Consider the following 16,160-nt stretch of genomic DNA (forward strand, 5'->3'; position numbering starts at 1 on the left):
CATTTGGTGTTACACAAAGAGCATAACGGCTGAACATTTCGGTGTAAGCAGGGTCTGGCCTTGTCTCAAAAGGTGGACATTTAATTAAAATGGTAGTGGGGATGATATTGAATCCAAACCCAAACCCAAAATGAAGAATAAATACACTCTTAAATTCTGCCCCAGGCACAGATAGTATCAGGGTGTGCACACTGACAAAACAAAACACAAAAATAAAATGGAGATGAACTGGTTCTTAACGTAGGTGGAATAAAACACGTTGGAGCCATGGAGCCATGCTTGATTGATCTCAGCTTTCACAATAGAAACATTAAAAAAAAAAACGTATTTAACAGGAAACGCCTGCTTCAAATGGTGAGGGCCCAGACTGTGCCATCAATCTCTAGGATTTAATAATATAGCTGTCACAACAAAGGTATGACTGTTTTTCGGTTCAGGCTGCTGTCAGAGACCAAGGATGTGGGTCAACATTTGGACGGGATGTAACATGTTAGATATAAGAGCTTTGCCTTCCCTACTACCATAATACCTGCTTTCAACTATTTCCCTCTGGCAAGACACTTAGTCTTCAACAGTGGTCAAGCTGAGAAATGCTGAGGAATAGCTGTCACACAAATGTTGAAGACACTTCACCTGAGTGTAGAGCATGTAGATCATATCTCCACCCTAACCCCACTGGACCGGGACTTTAACACCCCCCCCCCCCCACACACACACGCACAGAGACAACAAATCCAGCACCAGTCACTTTACGCTGCTATGGAGATGTTTGCACTCCCATTTGCACTTTTTTTATATATATCCTGCTTACATGAAGTAAACGGTTATTGTGTTTTGTTGTTATTGAGTGTTCTTGCATTTTAATGTGTTTTTTTTATACCTCGGGACTGTGGGAAACAGTATTTCGATCTTTCTGGGTGTACAAACATATTTTGAGATTGACAATAAAGTTGACTTTGATCATGGACATCAAACAGTTCGGCCAGCATTGAGAAGCGCTGTCTTTAATCTCAGAGATAACCGTATCTGCTCGGAGTATAAAGGTTATAAGGGGTGTCAAACATATGGCCTGTGTGCCAAAACGGACCGACAGAGGGCCCAATCCGGCCCCCAGGGATGACTTTGCAAAGTGTAAAGATTACAGAGAAGACATCAAGTGCAATTTTCACAACTTTCATGTTTTTTGTTTGTATACATTTACAAGGGAGGAGGAAGTCCTGAGGCCTGTACTACGAAGCTGGTTCAACCTAACCTGGATATGTTTGAGTTAGCCGGTTGGCCCAATCCAAAACATACGCGCTCTGGCTAAACTGTACTACGACGCTGGTTATCAAGTGGATCGCTCAAGCCAGCCGTGTCCTATCTAGTTAGGTGCGCGTTCACATGAAAGGGGTGGTATTTGGAGCATTCAACCAATCTCAAACACGGACAAGCGTACTGACAGCGCAGCGTCATACTTCCTGAATGAAAAGTGAACTTTAATATTAGTCAAATATGAAGAAGTTAAACTTTAAACATCCATGACTTAAACACTTTATCCAGGATAAAAGCCACATAGCTGCACCTGCAAGGTGAATACAGCTGGTAAAAGAAAAAGTGTTTGAATGCGTACATTAACAGGTTTATGAAATCACTGCCCCGTCCAAGACACGAGTGGATCTGACTTTAATTAGGAGAATTTGACTCGAGTGTTTCGTCAACTTAATGTGTTGCTTAAAATAATACTTCTGCATACAGTATGTGACACTGTGAGTGTTGCACGGCCAGATACGGCTCAAGAAGCTGACTCATAAGGAAATATATGATACATTATGATGTGATATGATATGAATGATAATGGGACACATCGACGTCTGCACTCACAGTGCCGCGGACTGTACTTAATGTTACTCTGATCCGGTTACTTATGTCGTGGCAGATATTTAAGTAAGCTTTCTTAACGCTAATATTATAATAGTCAGATTGCTCTGAAGATGGGAGGGGATATTCTATTAATTTTCACGTTCACACAGTCAGTTGATTTTGGCCGGCCGTCTTTCCTGCAACGGCAGTTTTTCTGTATTTCCTCTATCCTGTAATATGAATTGATCGCTTTAAACTCCGCACACGGAGCTCTGATTGGTCAGCAGGCGGTGCTTTCACTGAGTTGATCTCTTAGCCTGCCACCTAACCTGCTCCGGAGCAGGTTTGCCGCTCAGCATAAGTTACCATGGAAATCTAGCCTGCTAAAAAGAGAATAAAGTAAATTATAAAACACAATTGAGTTGCCGGAACCTATATACGACAAACTCTTCCTGATTTCAATCCAACCCTTTAAATATTTGATAGCATTGAAACATCGCAGATTAAACAAATAAATTAAAAAAGGGAACGTTATGGACATGTTAATACATTTTATTAAAATGTGATTATTTCAAAACAGTTGTCATAAAAGAGTAACAAGTTTGTTTAAAAGCACAACACATTAACATACATGGAGACACATGGTTATTATTTGATGGTTATAACTACATCTGGCTCTTGGGCAATGTATAACTTCATGCTGTGCATCACGAGCCTGTTGCACTTCGACCTCTGCTGTTCCCTGTAAATACAAACAAAACACTAAATTGAGTACAAATCAGGACACGCCATGTGTTTTCCTCAAAACAAAAATCAAATCCGTCTTGAAAACATAACGAGCCAGTTTACATTAGCTGTTAACAGACGGTAACAGAGGTGCTATTCACATGCATTACAAGGGGTTTAAGCCATCAAAAAAAGGCTGGTTTGCAAGAAAATGAACCAAATAGTCATGATATTGATATAGTTCATAAAATGTCCAACTACTTATTTTTAACCCCACCTCATGCTCAGAGATTTATATAAAGTGCAGGGTTCTTACACCTTTTCCAAAGTCAAATTCAAGCACTTTTCAAGCATTTTCAAGGTGCATTTTCAAGCTTTTCAAGCATCTTACAGCTGTTGTAAATGACATATTTATATACACATACTTATACTCAAATGATTATTTCCCTACCTCACATTAAATCAGATGTTCTTTATGCTATAAACAACCAAATGTGTGTTTCATAATAGCATTCTACATGAGGATGACAAATTAAAAATGTTAGAAAAGAAAACTAAGTTTAATATTTCAAAATGAGTGACCCATCTGTACGTAGACTGGGCATCCCATATAACCTGGCTGAGCCAATATAAAACGATCAGCCAAATAACTTTTCAATACATTATTGATTACTATTTTTTTAGGTACTTTTAGGTTGGCAGTAAACACAAGTCAGAGGTACATGGTGTACTTCTACTCCACTACAGTTCAGAGGTACATGGTGTACTTCTACTCCACTACAGTTCAGAGGTACATGGTGTACTTGTACTCCACTACAGTTCAGAGGTACATGGTGTACTTGTACTCCACTACAGTTCAGAGGTACATGGTGTACTTCTACTCCACTACAGTTCAGAGGTACATGGTGTACTTCTACTCCACTACAGTTCAGAGGTACATGGTGTACTTTTCCTCCCGACAGTGAAGAATAAATATATTTATAACTAGTTTAGCTTGTTCCAGAGGTAGATAAAATAGCTAAGTGTGTTAGGTCTAACTCTTAATGTGTGTTCTGCTCCGCTCACCGGTCCGTCACAGCGGGTGGAGCTGCAGGATTTCTGCTTCACACACACGTTGCATACCACTATTTTATTGTCATTTTCGGACACTTAAAATACTGCCAGACTAGTGAAGCCATTTTGGCGAGCTTGTTTTGCCGCGCACAGAGAAAAGTGTCATGTATTTTACATGCAACGATAGCCTAATCTAAAATGCTCTACTATGGCGTACCTTTCGTGTGGTGTGGCTCGTCAGCGCAGACTCTCGCATCGTTATTGTTGCACACTTTGCAGGAGGCTACTCTTGGGCTTCGCTTGACCCTCGTCTTAGCCATGGCTTGTATTTGTCTTCTGCTAGCCAACGCTCGTTGAAATGGCAACCTCCTGGCATACTGTCATCTATCACTCTCATCAGAATGCCCAGGTCACACACGTAACAAAAACACTTGCCGGTCACGCGCATTGCGCAGGAAGGCCGGAGCGGAGCTGTTTTATGTAAAAGCGAAGCAATTAAGCGCGCTCCGACATCTTTATTTTCTTTTAATCTAAAAAGCGAAGTAAAGCATTTACAATTTCAAGCACTTTATCCCAAATTCAAGCACCATTCCCAAACCTTGAAAACACCTCGTACAATTTCAAGCATTTTCAAGGATTTCCAGCACCCGTACGCACCCTGAAAGTGGCACATGGGTCCTAGAATAAAAAGAACAGACGATTATTTCAACTTTTATCTTGATAAGTGAGAGCGCAGGCCAATCTACATGAATGCAGGGCAAGGCACGTTTCTGTCCAAAGGTTTCCATGATGGAGTCGATAATGTTTTAAAATATCACTTTGAGTGGTATCCCATCTGTGATTAAAAAAATAGAAATGGGTACGTTTACCTGATGCTCATTATATTGATATGCAAACATAACACGTCTTGAATTAACCTCTGAAACAACAACTAGTCTGACACACTCAAGGGCTTACCTAATGTGAACCTGAAGTCCATAGCAGGAGGCAGAGGAGGTGTGACTGTTTTCTGGTGAGGCAAATGAAAGAACAAAATAGTTACATGATGACAATGTAACAATCATTTCAGTAGAATTCATCAAAACATATTTAATTAATTAATGGAATCAAACATTAAAACACAAGTATCGTTTAAAACGGTATTGTATTTATATACATTTATAAGGATGGCATTTATTAAGGATGGTATTGTTAGATACCAGTACAATTCCATGATTCTCTACACAGCAGATCCTAATAACTTCAATATACACTCCTTTATCTCGTTTGTATACTGTCTAATATCTACTTTATGTTGTAGTAAAACATCTCCTTAATAAAACTGTATTTATTGATATTTCTCGCTAAAGACTGCATTTTACTGTTCTACATTGAACACATCTTGCTGACGTTATACATGCCTCCTCGCCCAATACACAATTTTACTGAATTGCGCCTGAATGCACCTTAACTGAAGTCACCTCCGTCTCTTTCTACTGAGAGCTAACGTTAACTCTCCTGCAGATTCCAACATGGATTTGCATCTATAGCGTTGCATAAGCATGAAAAATATAGTTTGCACTTAATTTTGTATAATAACAACTCGATGCTGTAACTGCAGACTATGAGTTTAAATTGGGTACACTAAGATTGTAGAAAGATAATTCATTGCTCACAGTAAAACAAACGGCGAAATACATATAGAGGAATTAATATCAAATAGGCGCATTAGTAACTTACTCTTACATAACCGCTGGGTTATAAAGTCGTAGGGAATAGTTTTAACGGAGGTATTTTATCGCACAACATGCACGGCAGGAGAGCCTCTGAGCCCCGCGGCCGCATCACGGTGCCCGGGCCAACGCTTAGAGCGGCATAGGGGAACAGTTTGCGGAGTTGATTCTTAATACGTACTCTTAACTTAACCACTTTTAACAGAATTGCGTCGGTAAGCACTTGATGCAAACTTTGCCCAACAACTTTGCGTGAAGAAATAGACTACATGAGCACGACAGGGCTGAGTCTAACTTTAACAGCAGTAATGGCGCTGGCATGCATTAAAATGTCGATGTTTCGTTCAAAACAGTGAATACAAGAAAAGTAAATAACACTTTCTAGTTAAAAAGCAGTAATTAATAACTCAGGTGGCATGCTTACTTGTTTTATGATGGTTATTGGTTTGAGGAGGATCCAACGCAAACACGTGTCCAACTGCTGAAGAACCAGTGCAAAGAGGAACAGGAAGTCTCACACCGCGGTATTCTCGTTTGAGGGCGTGGCATGACCGTGGCGTTGAAAAAAGCATTTTTATTACGTTTTCCAAAACGTCTTTTTAAAGAAAGTTCAGAAAATGTGATATTAATTTACAAATTAATGAGTTCTTAAAACATGTTCTCATTGTTGCTTACGTGTTAGTGGCGAACCGTCAGGGCCTTCAAGGTATTCAGAGAATACCCTGATAACTCAGATAAAAAAAAGACATTTATCGATTTAATTATATAAATACAATTTAATAAAATGTAAATACATTTTATAAATGAGAATCGTATCTGTGTTGTTGATCTGTAATAAACAGTGTTACGTTGATTTGTTTGTCCTTCTCGGACCTTGCACTACGCATTTAAAAAAATAAATGCAACCAATCAGATCTGTTTCTGCGTCTGTGGGTATTCTGTATCCTTGATAGAAGGCCCTGGTCGTTGCACTGAATGAGAGCGAACACTCTGATTGACAGTTTGATCAACCAATCATATATTGATTTGTAGCAAATGGGCGTATTCTTTCGGAGTTTCCCACGGTGCAGGGTATGCTAGAAGGCCCGTTAGTTCTGACAGGTGCGAGACACAGGATATAGATGGTAACAATTCATTTTCCGTTTTATGCGTTTTAACGTTGACATGGCAACAGGTGAAGAAGATGTTGTTGCGGAATTATTGTCGGTTCCTTTTTCAAGACGACAATTCACTGAAAAGACGGACATTGTAAAGAAAGGGCGCCCAATGCCTGAAAATCTGGAGCTGAATCAAGTTGCTAAAGCAGGCTATGTTCGCCATTTCCAGACTAGCAACTGGGAAAGATACCCGTGGCTTACGGGCTCAGTTAGTCACAAAAGGCTCTACTGCTGGGAGTGCTTGCTTTTTGGGACCGAAAAGGGGGCATGGAATTGGAAAGGCTACGATAATCTGAGCTGTTTAACCAAGGCTGCACAAAAACACCAAAACACAGCAGGGCATCTTAAGGCAACGGTCACCATGAAGACTTTTGGAGACACAAGGATTGATCTACAGCTGGACGAACAGAGACGTAGAGAAACGATCATTCACAACGAAAAGGTGAACAAAAATCGGGAGATTTTGAAACGTCTGATCCACTGTGTGATTTTCCTTGGGAAACAGGAGTTACCTTTCAGGGGCCATGATGAGAGCAGAGAATCAGCCAATCGAGGTAATTACCTGGAGCTGCTTACATTCATAGCAGAATATGATCCAGACTTGCACTACCATTTGTCCACTTCTAAGGTGTTCATTGGAACCTCGAGTCAAATACAGAACGACTTGATAAGTGCTGTGGCCGAAGTGATGGGTGAGACCATCAAAGAAGAAATAAGTAAAGCACCCTTCGTAGCTTTAATGCTGGATGAAACAACAGATGTCAGCAATGCTGCACAGTTATCGTTTGTTCTTCGGTTTGTAACAGACAGTGGCGTAAAAGAGAGGTTCGTCAAATTTGAGGATGTGACAGGGAAGAAACGGGCAGAGGATGTAGCAGCCATGGCCCTCGGTTTCTTGGAGGAACATGGATGCATGGACAAACTTGTAGCCCAGTGCTATGACGGTGCTGCCGTTATGGCATCGGGGCTGAACGGAGTCCAAGCCAAGGTCAAGGAAAAGATCCCACAGGCACTTTTCATACACTGTTATGCACATGTCCTTAATTTGGTTTTATCTCAAGGTGTAGTTAAAATGAAAGAATGCAGAATTTTCTTCTCACACCTTTCTGGCCTGGCTGCGTTCTTTTCAAGATCGCCAAAACGAACGCAGCTGCTTGATGAAATATGCCAGAAGCGACTGCCACGAGTGGCACCAACCAGGTGGAATTTTGCATCAAGATTAGTGTGCACTGTCTTTGAAAAGAAGGATGCTCTTAAGGATCTGTTTGACTACATAGTTGAACACCACGAGGAATTTGATGATGCTGCCATTCTCTGTGCTGATGGCTACCTATCAAACCTGGGCAACTTTGAATTTGGATTTTTCCTTTCAACTTTTAACGAGATATTTGCGCATGCAGATGTGCTCTTCGCCATCTTACAGAACAAGTCATTTGACATGCAGTTTTGTCTGAGAAGGGTGGAAGAGTTTTGCATTTGCATTGAAGGGCATAGGGATCGTTTTGATCAAATATATGATGAGACTGTGCAGGACACCGGCCTGCCAACTGGACGGAGAGCCCACGGAGATTCTCGCTCGCACTACAAGAAGCTGCACAATGGCATTCTTGAGAACATTTTAAATCAGGTGCAAAATCGGTTTAAAGATCACGAAAAACTGTCATTCCTTTCTCTTCTGGACCCTCAACAGTTCACCAGCTTTAACAGCAACTTCCCTGAAACTGCATTCGCAAGCCTCACAGAGAGCTACGGGCCGCACTTTGACTTGCCTCGGCTGAAAACAGAACTGTCTGTGATGTATTGCAGGGTTGCCAACTCTCACGCATCTGGCGTGTGACACACGCTTTCACTCTCAATCTCACGCTCTCACGCTGCCCAAACTATTCTCACGCCAAAAGCAAGAATACCGAAGACTAGAAACGGTTTTGAAAACTTTTGTCACGTAGTGATCGTCTTCTCAATAGAACATCTTTGATAATGTCTTCTGGCCAATCAGAATCACGATAACGGCGTGGTGTTGTTGCAGGAAGTCCCGACGGAGAATACTTTTGCGGTAGTACATCTCTTTATACATCGATACAACATTACGTGTTGATAGAAATCAACACGTAATGAAATAAGACCCCACGGTTTGATGATTGATAGGTGTGTCTTTCATTTTGACACACAGAACAATGGGGGCTATCCACCCTTATCCACAATGTAAAGTAATTCACACAGCCTCTTCCCTCTTCTCTCTGTGAGGAGCAGCAGGTTCAGCTTTCAGAACAAAGTAACAAAAAACTAAAATGGCATTCATTTTTTAAATGTGTCGTGTAGTAATAGATATATTTATTATTCTTCTCAAGAGAGTACCAGAATGTGTATTTTATGTTAGTATTTTTTAAAAAATCTCCTGGGGGAGAATCCCCCCAGACTCCCCTGCAGGGGTTGGGTTTTCAGCATGTCAACTCTTTCACCTGTGGGGAAATTGCAGGATTGGCTCCAGGTCGCCCTTTTTATTTACTACAAGACAAATGTGCCTTTTTATTTCATACCGTTCAATTTGGATTGAGACAGGGAAATAATCTAAACCTCACGCGTGGCGTTTCACTGTCGGGGGGAGCGTGTATGTAATTACATTGCAAATACTGATTTGAGCCCCACCACTGTATGGGTTAGCCCTAACATAGATTACCCAACAAAAATACTCTGGAGCCGCAACTGCCGACCCGTATTGCGCATGCGCAGATCTAAGATCCAGTGGAAATGATAAAAAAGTAAAAGTCTGCTGCTTATTGTTCTACTAGGCCAAAATAGAGTCAAAGAGTATATGAGAGTGAGAGTGTGTTAATTAATATATTTGGCAGTTTGGAGTAAGTCTATAGATTTGTTTGTGTGTGTGTGTTTCATGTATAGGCCTCTCACGATAATTAATTTTGTTGGATACATTTTCCCGGAAATTATTGCGATAAACGATAATATTGTCGGCACCGTTGTATGACCATTTTAGACCACTGACATAATGATAATATATAATAATAATTCAAGTACATCCTTTCAAACTGCTAGTCACATCCTCATGTAAATGGCAATTTATCGAGGTCAGAAAAGTTATCGAGTTCATTTTTATTTATCATACGATAAGTCAATTAATTGCTTATCGCGACAGGCACACAATAAAACAGTGGAAACAAACATGTTTGACTTTAATTAGTGAATGAAACTGTGTGCCCTTTATAGTCTGTGTCCATTATTGTGTATTTGTATATATTGTATATATATCCTATATGCTAAGGGCTCGCTGCTGACACGATAGCAGTCATTTCGTGCGCATATGTGTAATTAAACCGAATTAAACCCATGATATCAAAATCGGCGTTTGTATCTACAGAAGGTCCAGTTGTGATAGACACGCTTCGCCACTGCGTGTTACTTATTTAAACGCACATTGAAAAAAAACTAATTTAGGGCAAGTAAATTACATAAAAAAATTGAGTTTTGTTGACTTCACCATCGGAACTGTTTTTACAGTGTATAAAGAATAGACACTGAACATGTATTGCATGTGCCAGGTGTGATTGGGCACATAATGGTTACTAATTCCTTTTCTTTATGGCGGTCATTTTTGACCGGGAACACCAAGGGTGTTACAAAGTTGACTTAATCATCCAAAATTCAATGAAAGTGGTGATCAGCTATTTTATATGTTCAAATGTCTACTGTGAAGGATATCATAAAGCCTTAATGCAATTGAATGTAAAACAAAAAAGTTATGATTGATGAAAGTAGCAAAGCGGTCAGATTTGACCCGAAGACAACAGGAGGGTTAATCAGTTCCAGATACCTGTGAATAAATGTGTCTGCCTTTGTACACTGATCTGGAAGTTGTAATGCACATGTGTAAATGATAAACTGAAGCATATTGTTGCACTTATTTCTCTTAAGAAATGTCAGGTTGTTCATAATAGTGTAAAAAGTAGTTTATTAAATGGGAACATTTTCAGAAATGTACTTTTTTGCACTTTAACAAAGGGAACTATTTAGAGTTGTCTTTATTCAATTGTGCAATGATTTTTCCGGTCCAGCCCAGTTGAAATCAGATGTGGCTTAAAGTGGCCCCTACTACTAAAATAGATCTTAGTTACATTTTAAAGACTACGAAAGTACACCAACAATTTTAAAGAATTGAATGTTTTAAAGATTCTTAGCAATAAATAAAATCCATTCTGATAAATAGCTTACTGAACTTTACATACATAAAATGCATCAAAATATATGGTAACATACACTGTAAAATGAGGGATATTTGGCCTAAACCCTGGTATGCTATTCTGGACCACTTTTGAAATTATTGACTTTAATTCCAATTATTGAAAACTAAAAAAAAACAAAAACCATCAGCAGTAATATATGTATTGGTATGACTAACATTCACTTGTGTACCCAACAAGGACGGGGGATTTCTAAACAACAAAACATTTTGGAATATAAATCACAATAAATAGTTGGCTAGTATTACAGCCTTAATTGTTCGCATACCTCAGTAAAAGCCCCATTACTGATAAAGGGGAACTTTATAAAATTCTTATGTTATGTGCAAAAATGTTTATAATTATTGATCGTATATGGATAAAGTAGTAACATTTTTGTGCACTTTAAAATCAAAATATAAAAGAAACCATGATGACACAGATGTTTGAAAGGAGTAGTTTATTACAGAGCATAAGGAAACTACTCAGTCTAGACATGAAGCACAATACAGTATGAGCTACTTGTTCCTCTGGAAGTTGAGCGCATGTTGGTAGGAGAGAAAAAGCAAAGAAGAGGAGTAGAGGAAATAGAAAAGGCACTCTTACACTTACTGTAGCCAACGGGATGGCTTCTGAGTGGTAAAAAGGGGACAACCTAAACTTGAACCTATCCTTCACATGGGACGACTGTAAACAAGGCTGGTTTCTCTGTACTACACCAACCAAATGTTGCCATTCCTTGCGGATAGGTAAAAGCTAAAGGATTGCACCAGACATTTTAAATGGGATTTCAAAACCAATTCACTTAAAAATATAATCTACAGTCCAAAAATAAAAAAGATAGTCATTGACAACAGCCAGTGGCACTTTCATCTTGAGGCGGACCAGAGCTTTTCTGTACAACACTCTGGAGCATCAAGCAAAAACACTGAAAAATGGTCAAGTCAAAAGGAATTCAAGATTCAATAGCCATATGCGTTTAAAGCTGCCTTCTGAAACATCGGCTTCTCTGTATCCACGCCGAGTTTCAGAGAACAAATAAATAGTGTTAAGGGTTGACTTTAAGCCAATAAGACTCTGTGGCAAAGAACACACTCCTTGAAGAACAAAGATGGGACCAGGTTTCTCTGTAGCTACACCTGCCATCAATATACTCGAGGAGCAAGAGGACCTTTCGTCACTTCAAACCATAACAATTCAAGTGAAACTACATTTTAAAAAAAGGACTCATTTAAAATTGAATTTCAATGCATAATCAATCCAATCTTTGCTATTACTATCAAGTATAACAAATACCTCTGCAGACCAGAGCAGTGACATAGCAGCTTCCGACTTTTCTGTATTACGTCAGAAATCAGCAAAGGTCTGGAGGGGCATCTGAGGCTTTATGCTCAGTCGAGAGCTTGATTATTTAGGATTGGCTCACCTATTAGCCTGCAATGCATAGCATTTTTTGTGAAAACAGCAACAACCCTTAACATTTTAATTGTGCCATTCTAGCATACTCCACATAGACAGGGGAATAAAAACAAAAGAGGAAGAGAACACTGGGTCGGGGGAATAATTGTACAGGACTAAACAAAAAGGAGGAATGTTTAGAGAGACGCTAAACTTATTTAGATGGTGCCAGATGAGAAGGACCTCCAACTATCAAATTAGGCCTTTACATTGACCTAAACAATGTAAATATCGCACAGACACCTTACATTAGAAGCACCATTGAATTCAGTGGTGGTGTCGCTTAAAGCCTAAGATGCATTGCATACAGTCTAAGATCGCTGACACTAAATAGAAGACAGACGCTTTTTGAGTGTGGAATGCCAAAAGGAGAACAACTGAGCACAGCTACTCAGCGTTTACTACAAAAAGCAGGGGAACCGCAGGACATGGAAAACATTGAGTACGATGGTGCATGAGTTCATGGAACTCATGCAATTGTTTAAACATCAAGTTTCTGAGGCATGCCTCCTATGACAAAGTATGAAACAGTAAGAAGACAAAAGGAGGGAGTAGGAGTGAGGAAGGATTCATGAGTTAAAGATGCCATTACTATGAGAGACAAGGGCATTTCACCCCCGGAACCTAGGAGGCTTCTCTGTAGTATACACCAACAGGCCTGGGGGGAAAAGCTTAACATGTTTAGTATTTGAGCTTTTTGGGCACCTCCCATGGGAAGGAGTCTCGGCCAAAGTGGCCATAGGCTGCGGTCCTCTGATACAAGGGCTTCTTCAGATCCAGCTCCCTGGAATACATAATCAACACATTTAGCAGCAGTCGCACCTAGTGACTTCAAATGCACATAAGCATTCTCACAATAGCTAATAAGAATGTCGAGAGCCACCAAAAAGCATAAAAAAAATATAAAAAATCATGTTCGTTAGACCAGCTGGAATAGAGGGAAACACGTGAAGCGTCGACACTTACCATGACGACCACACTCAGCCCTGAGCAGTGTGGTGACTGCAGCGGCAAACCACTCTACGGCTTACAAAAAGGATGCTTATCAAACTATAAGCTACAGGGCTTCTATACAAAATATGCCATGCATAACGGATTAACGAGACCTTTTGCCACTAATGCCCACATGTGTGACCTTCAACACTAAGCCATATCATTTCAGTAGAATTAGATAGGGTAAAGTAGTTGATCAAAAAAAATTAAATAATTGCTAACGTTAGCAAAAGAAGAATTATAATGGCTCTGCAGAGTTTCTAAATACTTTAAATTAAATAAACGAAATCCTGGGCAGGGCAATTTAATAAAACACAAGGCACAGCAAACCGGAAGGATCTGCTGTTCCACTAAGTAACAGGTGGCTTCAGGGGATGGATATACATTACCTGACAATAACTCCAGGACGAAGGTCAAAGTTCCTCTTCACAATATCAAGCAGCTCCCTCTCACTCTTTTTGGAGGTCCCGTAGTGGAAGATAGAAATGGAAAGGGGATGGGCAACTCCAATGGCATAGGCAACCTAATACAACACACGCACATGTATTATATCAAGCAGAAACACTTCAGATAGGAACCTCTTTGTTGACCCTCTCTAAAACGAAGTGCGTTGAGTTTACCGCTTACCTGGACCAACACTCTCCTGCAGAGCTCAGCCTTCACCAGAGACTTGGCCACCCAGCGTGCGGCATAAGCAGCCGAGCGGTCCACCTTGGTGTAATCCTTCCCAGAGAAGGCCCCACCGCCATGGGCTCCCCAGCCTCCATAAGTGTCAACAATGATTTTACGCCCCGTCAGGCCGGCATCCCCCTGTAATAAAGAAATAGTTGTTACACAGGTATGTACCCCCCAGGCTAAATATGATTTCAAAGCCACACCCTACCGACACCTCACCTGCGGGCCTCCAATAACAAATCGTCCGCTGGGCTGCAGATGGTAGATTGTGTCATCATCCAAATAGATGCATGGAACCACAGCTTTGACCACCTTTTCCTTCAGGGTGTCTCGCATCTCCTCTAGGCAAATATCTTCATCATGCTGAACAGAGACCACAACGGTGTGCACACGCACTGGAAGCATGGCGCCATGGTCCTGGCGGTACTGGACGGTAACCTGTGTAGGGATAAAGAATTAGCTAAATCACACTAACAAAAGTAAAAGTATAGTGGCTTATAAGAGCAAGTACATCAGCTTTACCTGTGTCTTTGAGTCTGGCCGGAGCCATGGAAGGGTGCCATTGCGACGCAGCTCGGCCATCTTAGAATTCAGTTTGTGGGCAAGGACAATTGTGAGAGGCATACACTCCTCAGTCTCATCCGTGGCATATCCAAACATCAAGCCCTGCAGAGCAAGAGACATTTAGTCTGTTAAAAAAAATAATACATCTATTCTAAAAAAATATGTTTTTTTAAAAAGACCAGTAAACTAACTTTAGTAGAGATATGTCTGACAAAAATAATGTGGGCCCCTACTGACCTGGTCCCCTGCTCCAATGTCCTCCTCATTGCGGTCAATGTGAACACCCTGAGCGATGTCAGGAGACTGCTGCTCCAAGGCCACAAGAACATTGCAGGTCTTGTAGTCAAAACCTGTGCAGGAGACAGAGAGCAGCAGATTAAGAAACTACTATTTAAACACCAGCTAACAGATTAGGCAATCAAATAAACAAACAACAATGTGCCACACCTTTGGAGGAGTCGTCATATCCAATTTGGCGGATTGTGTCACGAACAACTTTCTGGTAGTCCACGTTGGCACGTGATGTCACCTCACCGGCCAATAGGATCATCCCAGTTTTGGCAACAGTCTCTGCAACAGACAAGAAGGATGCAAAAACAAGGTAATGTCAACAAGTGTACTGAGCAAACAGAAAGGGGGACAAAATTATAATCGGAAGGTTGGGGGTTCGATCCAAGCCCTATGCAGTCAACACGTTGATGTATCCTTTGGCAAGATACGTTGCTCGTGTGTATGAATGCAAGATTACTTGAGCAATAGGCACATTGCTCTGTATGAAAGAAGTGTGAATGATTACTTTTAGCATGTCAAAGCACTTTTAGGGTTCGTAAAGACTGGATAAAGCGTTATACAAGTACAGTCCATTTCACATCTTACTTACCACATGCAACTTTGGCATCAGGGTCCTGCTTGAGATGAGCATCAAGAACTGCATCACTGATCTGATCACAGATCTTGTCTGAAAAACAACAACAACAATGCAACTTAACACCGGAAACAACAAAAGACTGCAGCAAACCCATGTGCATGTAAACTGAGGCACATTAGCGCCAGTCTCGCGCAGGGGGAGTGGCTCGGAGCCCTTCGAGAGTCGCCATTTCGGCATGAGAACACATGTGATGGGGAAAGGAGGGCGCGCAACTACCGGGGGACCAAAAGGCAAGCGTGATACACACTTCTAAACAATGAAGTAATTCCATATGCCGACACTAAATGCCAGTTAATAAACATACACCATGGTTCCGTGCTGTTTGGGCCAATCATTGTGCCTCGCGTGCTTCAGGAATAGCCCTGGAAGATTTGGCACGTTCAGGAAAACGTTAAACAAAAATGATATTGTAATGGTATCGGTCAATCACCCATTCAGTGATTGACCGATACAAACAGTTGTGTGTTTCCAGTCGGCGCACAGACGGGATCAGTAAAGATTAGCGTGCTAACATTAAAGCTAGCTAGTAGCGCATGCTCTCTTGACACCGGCCCAGCTAACGGAAAAGGCCGTAACGTCCAAATATATTAATGTATACTCCAGTATGTCATGTTGCAGTTAACTGTTAACATGGACTATATGTTAGGCAGAAAGCGTCGTTAAAATACAGTTATTAATGTGGCTAATATCCCCAGACGCATAAACCTGTGTATGTGTGTGTGCGCTTACCGGGATGTCCTTCCCCGACAGACTCTGAGGTGAACAAGAAACAGTCCTCATCAATGAGGGCGTTATGAAAACCATTCAACTGTCCGTTCAT

General features: G+C 40.8%; 1 protein-coding gene and 1 long non-coding RNA gene across 2 annotated transcripts; both read right to left on the reverse strand.

Annotated features, from left to right (window-relative positions):
• Window positions 1-2,405: 2,405 nt before the first annotated feature.
• Window positions 2,406-5,982, reverse strand: LOC117496751. Its single transcript, XR_004557322.1, has 3 exons — window positions 5,758-5,982; window positions 4,579-4,630; window positions 2,406-2,584 (listed from the first exon to the last, which is right to left on the reverse strand). It is a non-coding gene; the product is annotated as an uncharacterized LOC117496751 (long non-coding RNA).
• Window positions 5,983-11,165: 5,183 nt separating this feature from the next.
• mat2ab (methionine adenosyltransferase II, alpha b) lies at window positions 11,166-16,160 on the reverse strand. The gene is made up of 9 exons (XM_034148612.1): window positions 16,070-16,160; window positions 15,293-15,370; window positions 14,860-14,982; window positions 14,650-14,762; window positions 14,371-14,514; window positions 14,068-14,286; window positions 13,801-13,983; window positions 13,563-13,696; window positions 11,166-12,964 (listed from the first exon to the last, which is right to left on the reverse strand). The coding sequence occupies exons 1-9, from the start codon at window positions 16,158-16,160 to the stop codon at window positions 12,862-12,864; spliced, it is 1,188 nt and encodes a 395-aa protein (XP_034004503.1). The 3' UTR covers window positions 11,166-12,861.

This window comes from Trematomus bernacchii, unplaced genomic scaffold (genome assembly GCF_902827165.1).
Source record: "Trematomus bernacchii unplaced genomic scaffold, fTreBer1.1, whole genome shotgun sequence".
NCBI classification, from domain to species: domain Eukaryota; kingdom Metazoa; phylum Chordata; class Actinopteri; order Perciformes; family Nototheniidae; genus Trematomus; species Trematomus bernacchii.

Coding starts and splice junctions, on each gene's coding strand:
- mat2ab (XM_034148612.1), bottom strand. CDS start 16,160: ATGAACGGACAGTTGAATGGTTTTCATAACGCCCTCATTGATGAGGAC. Junction 14,983..15,292: donor TGATGCCAAAGTTGCATGTG/GTAAGTAAGATG, acceptor TGTCTGTTGCAG/AGACTGTTGCCAAAACTGGG. Junction 14,763..14,859: donor ATATGACGACTCCTCCAAAG/GTGTGGCACATT, acceptor TCTCCTGCACAG/GTTTTGACTACAAGACCTGC.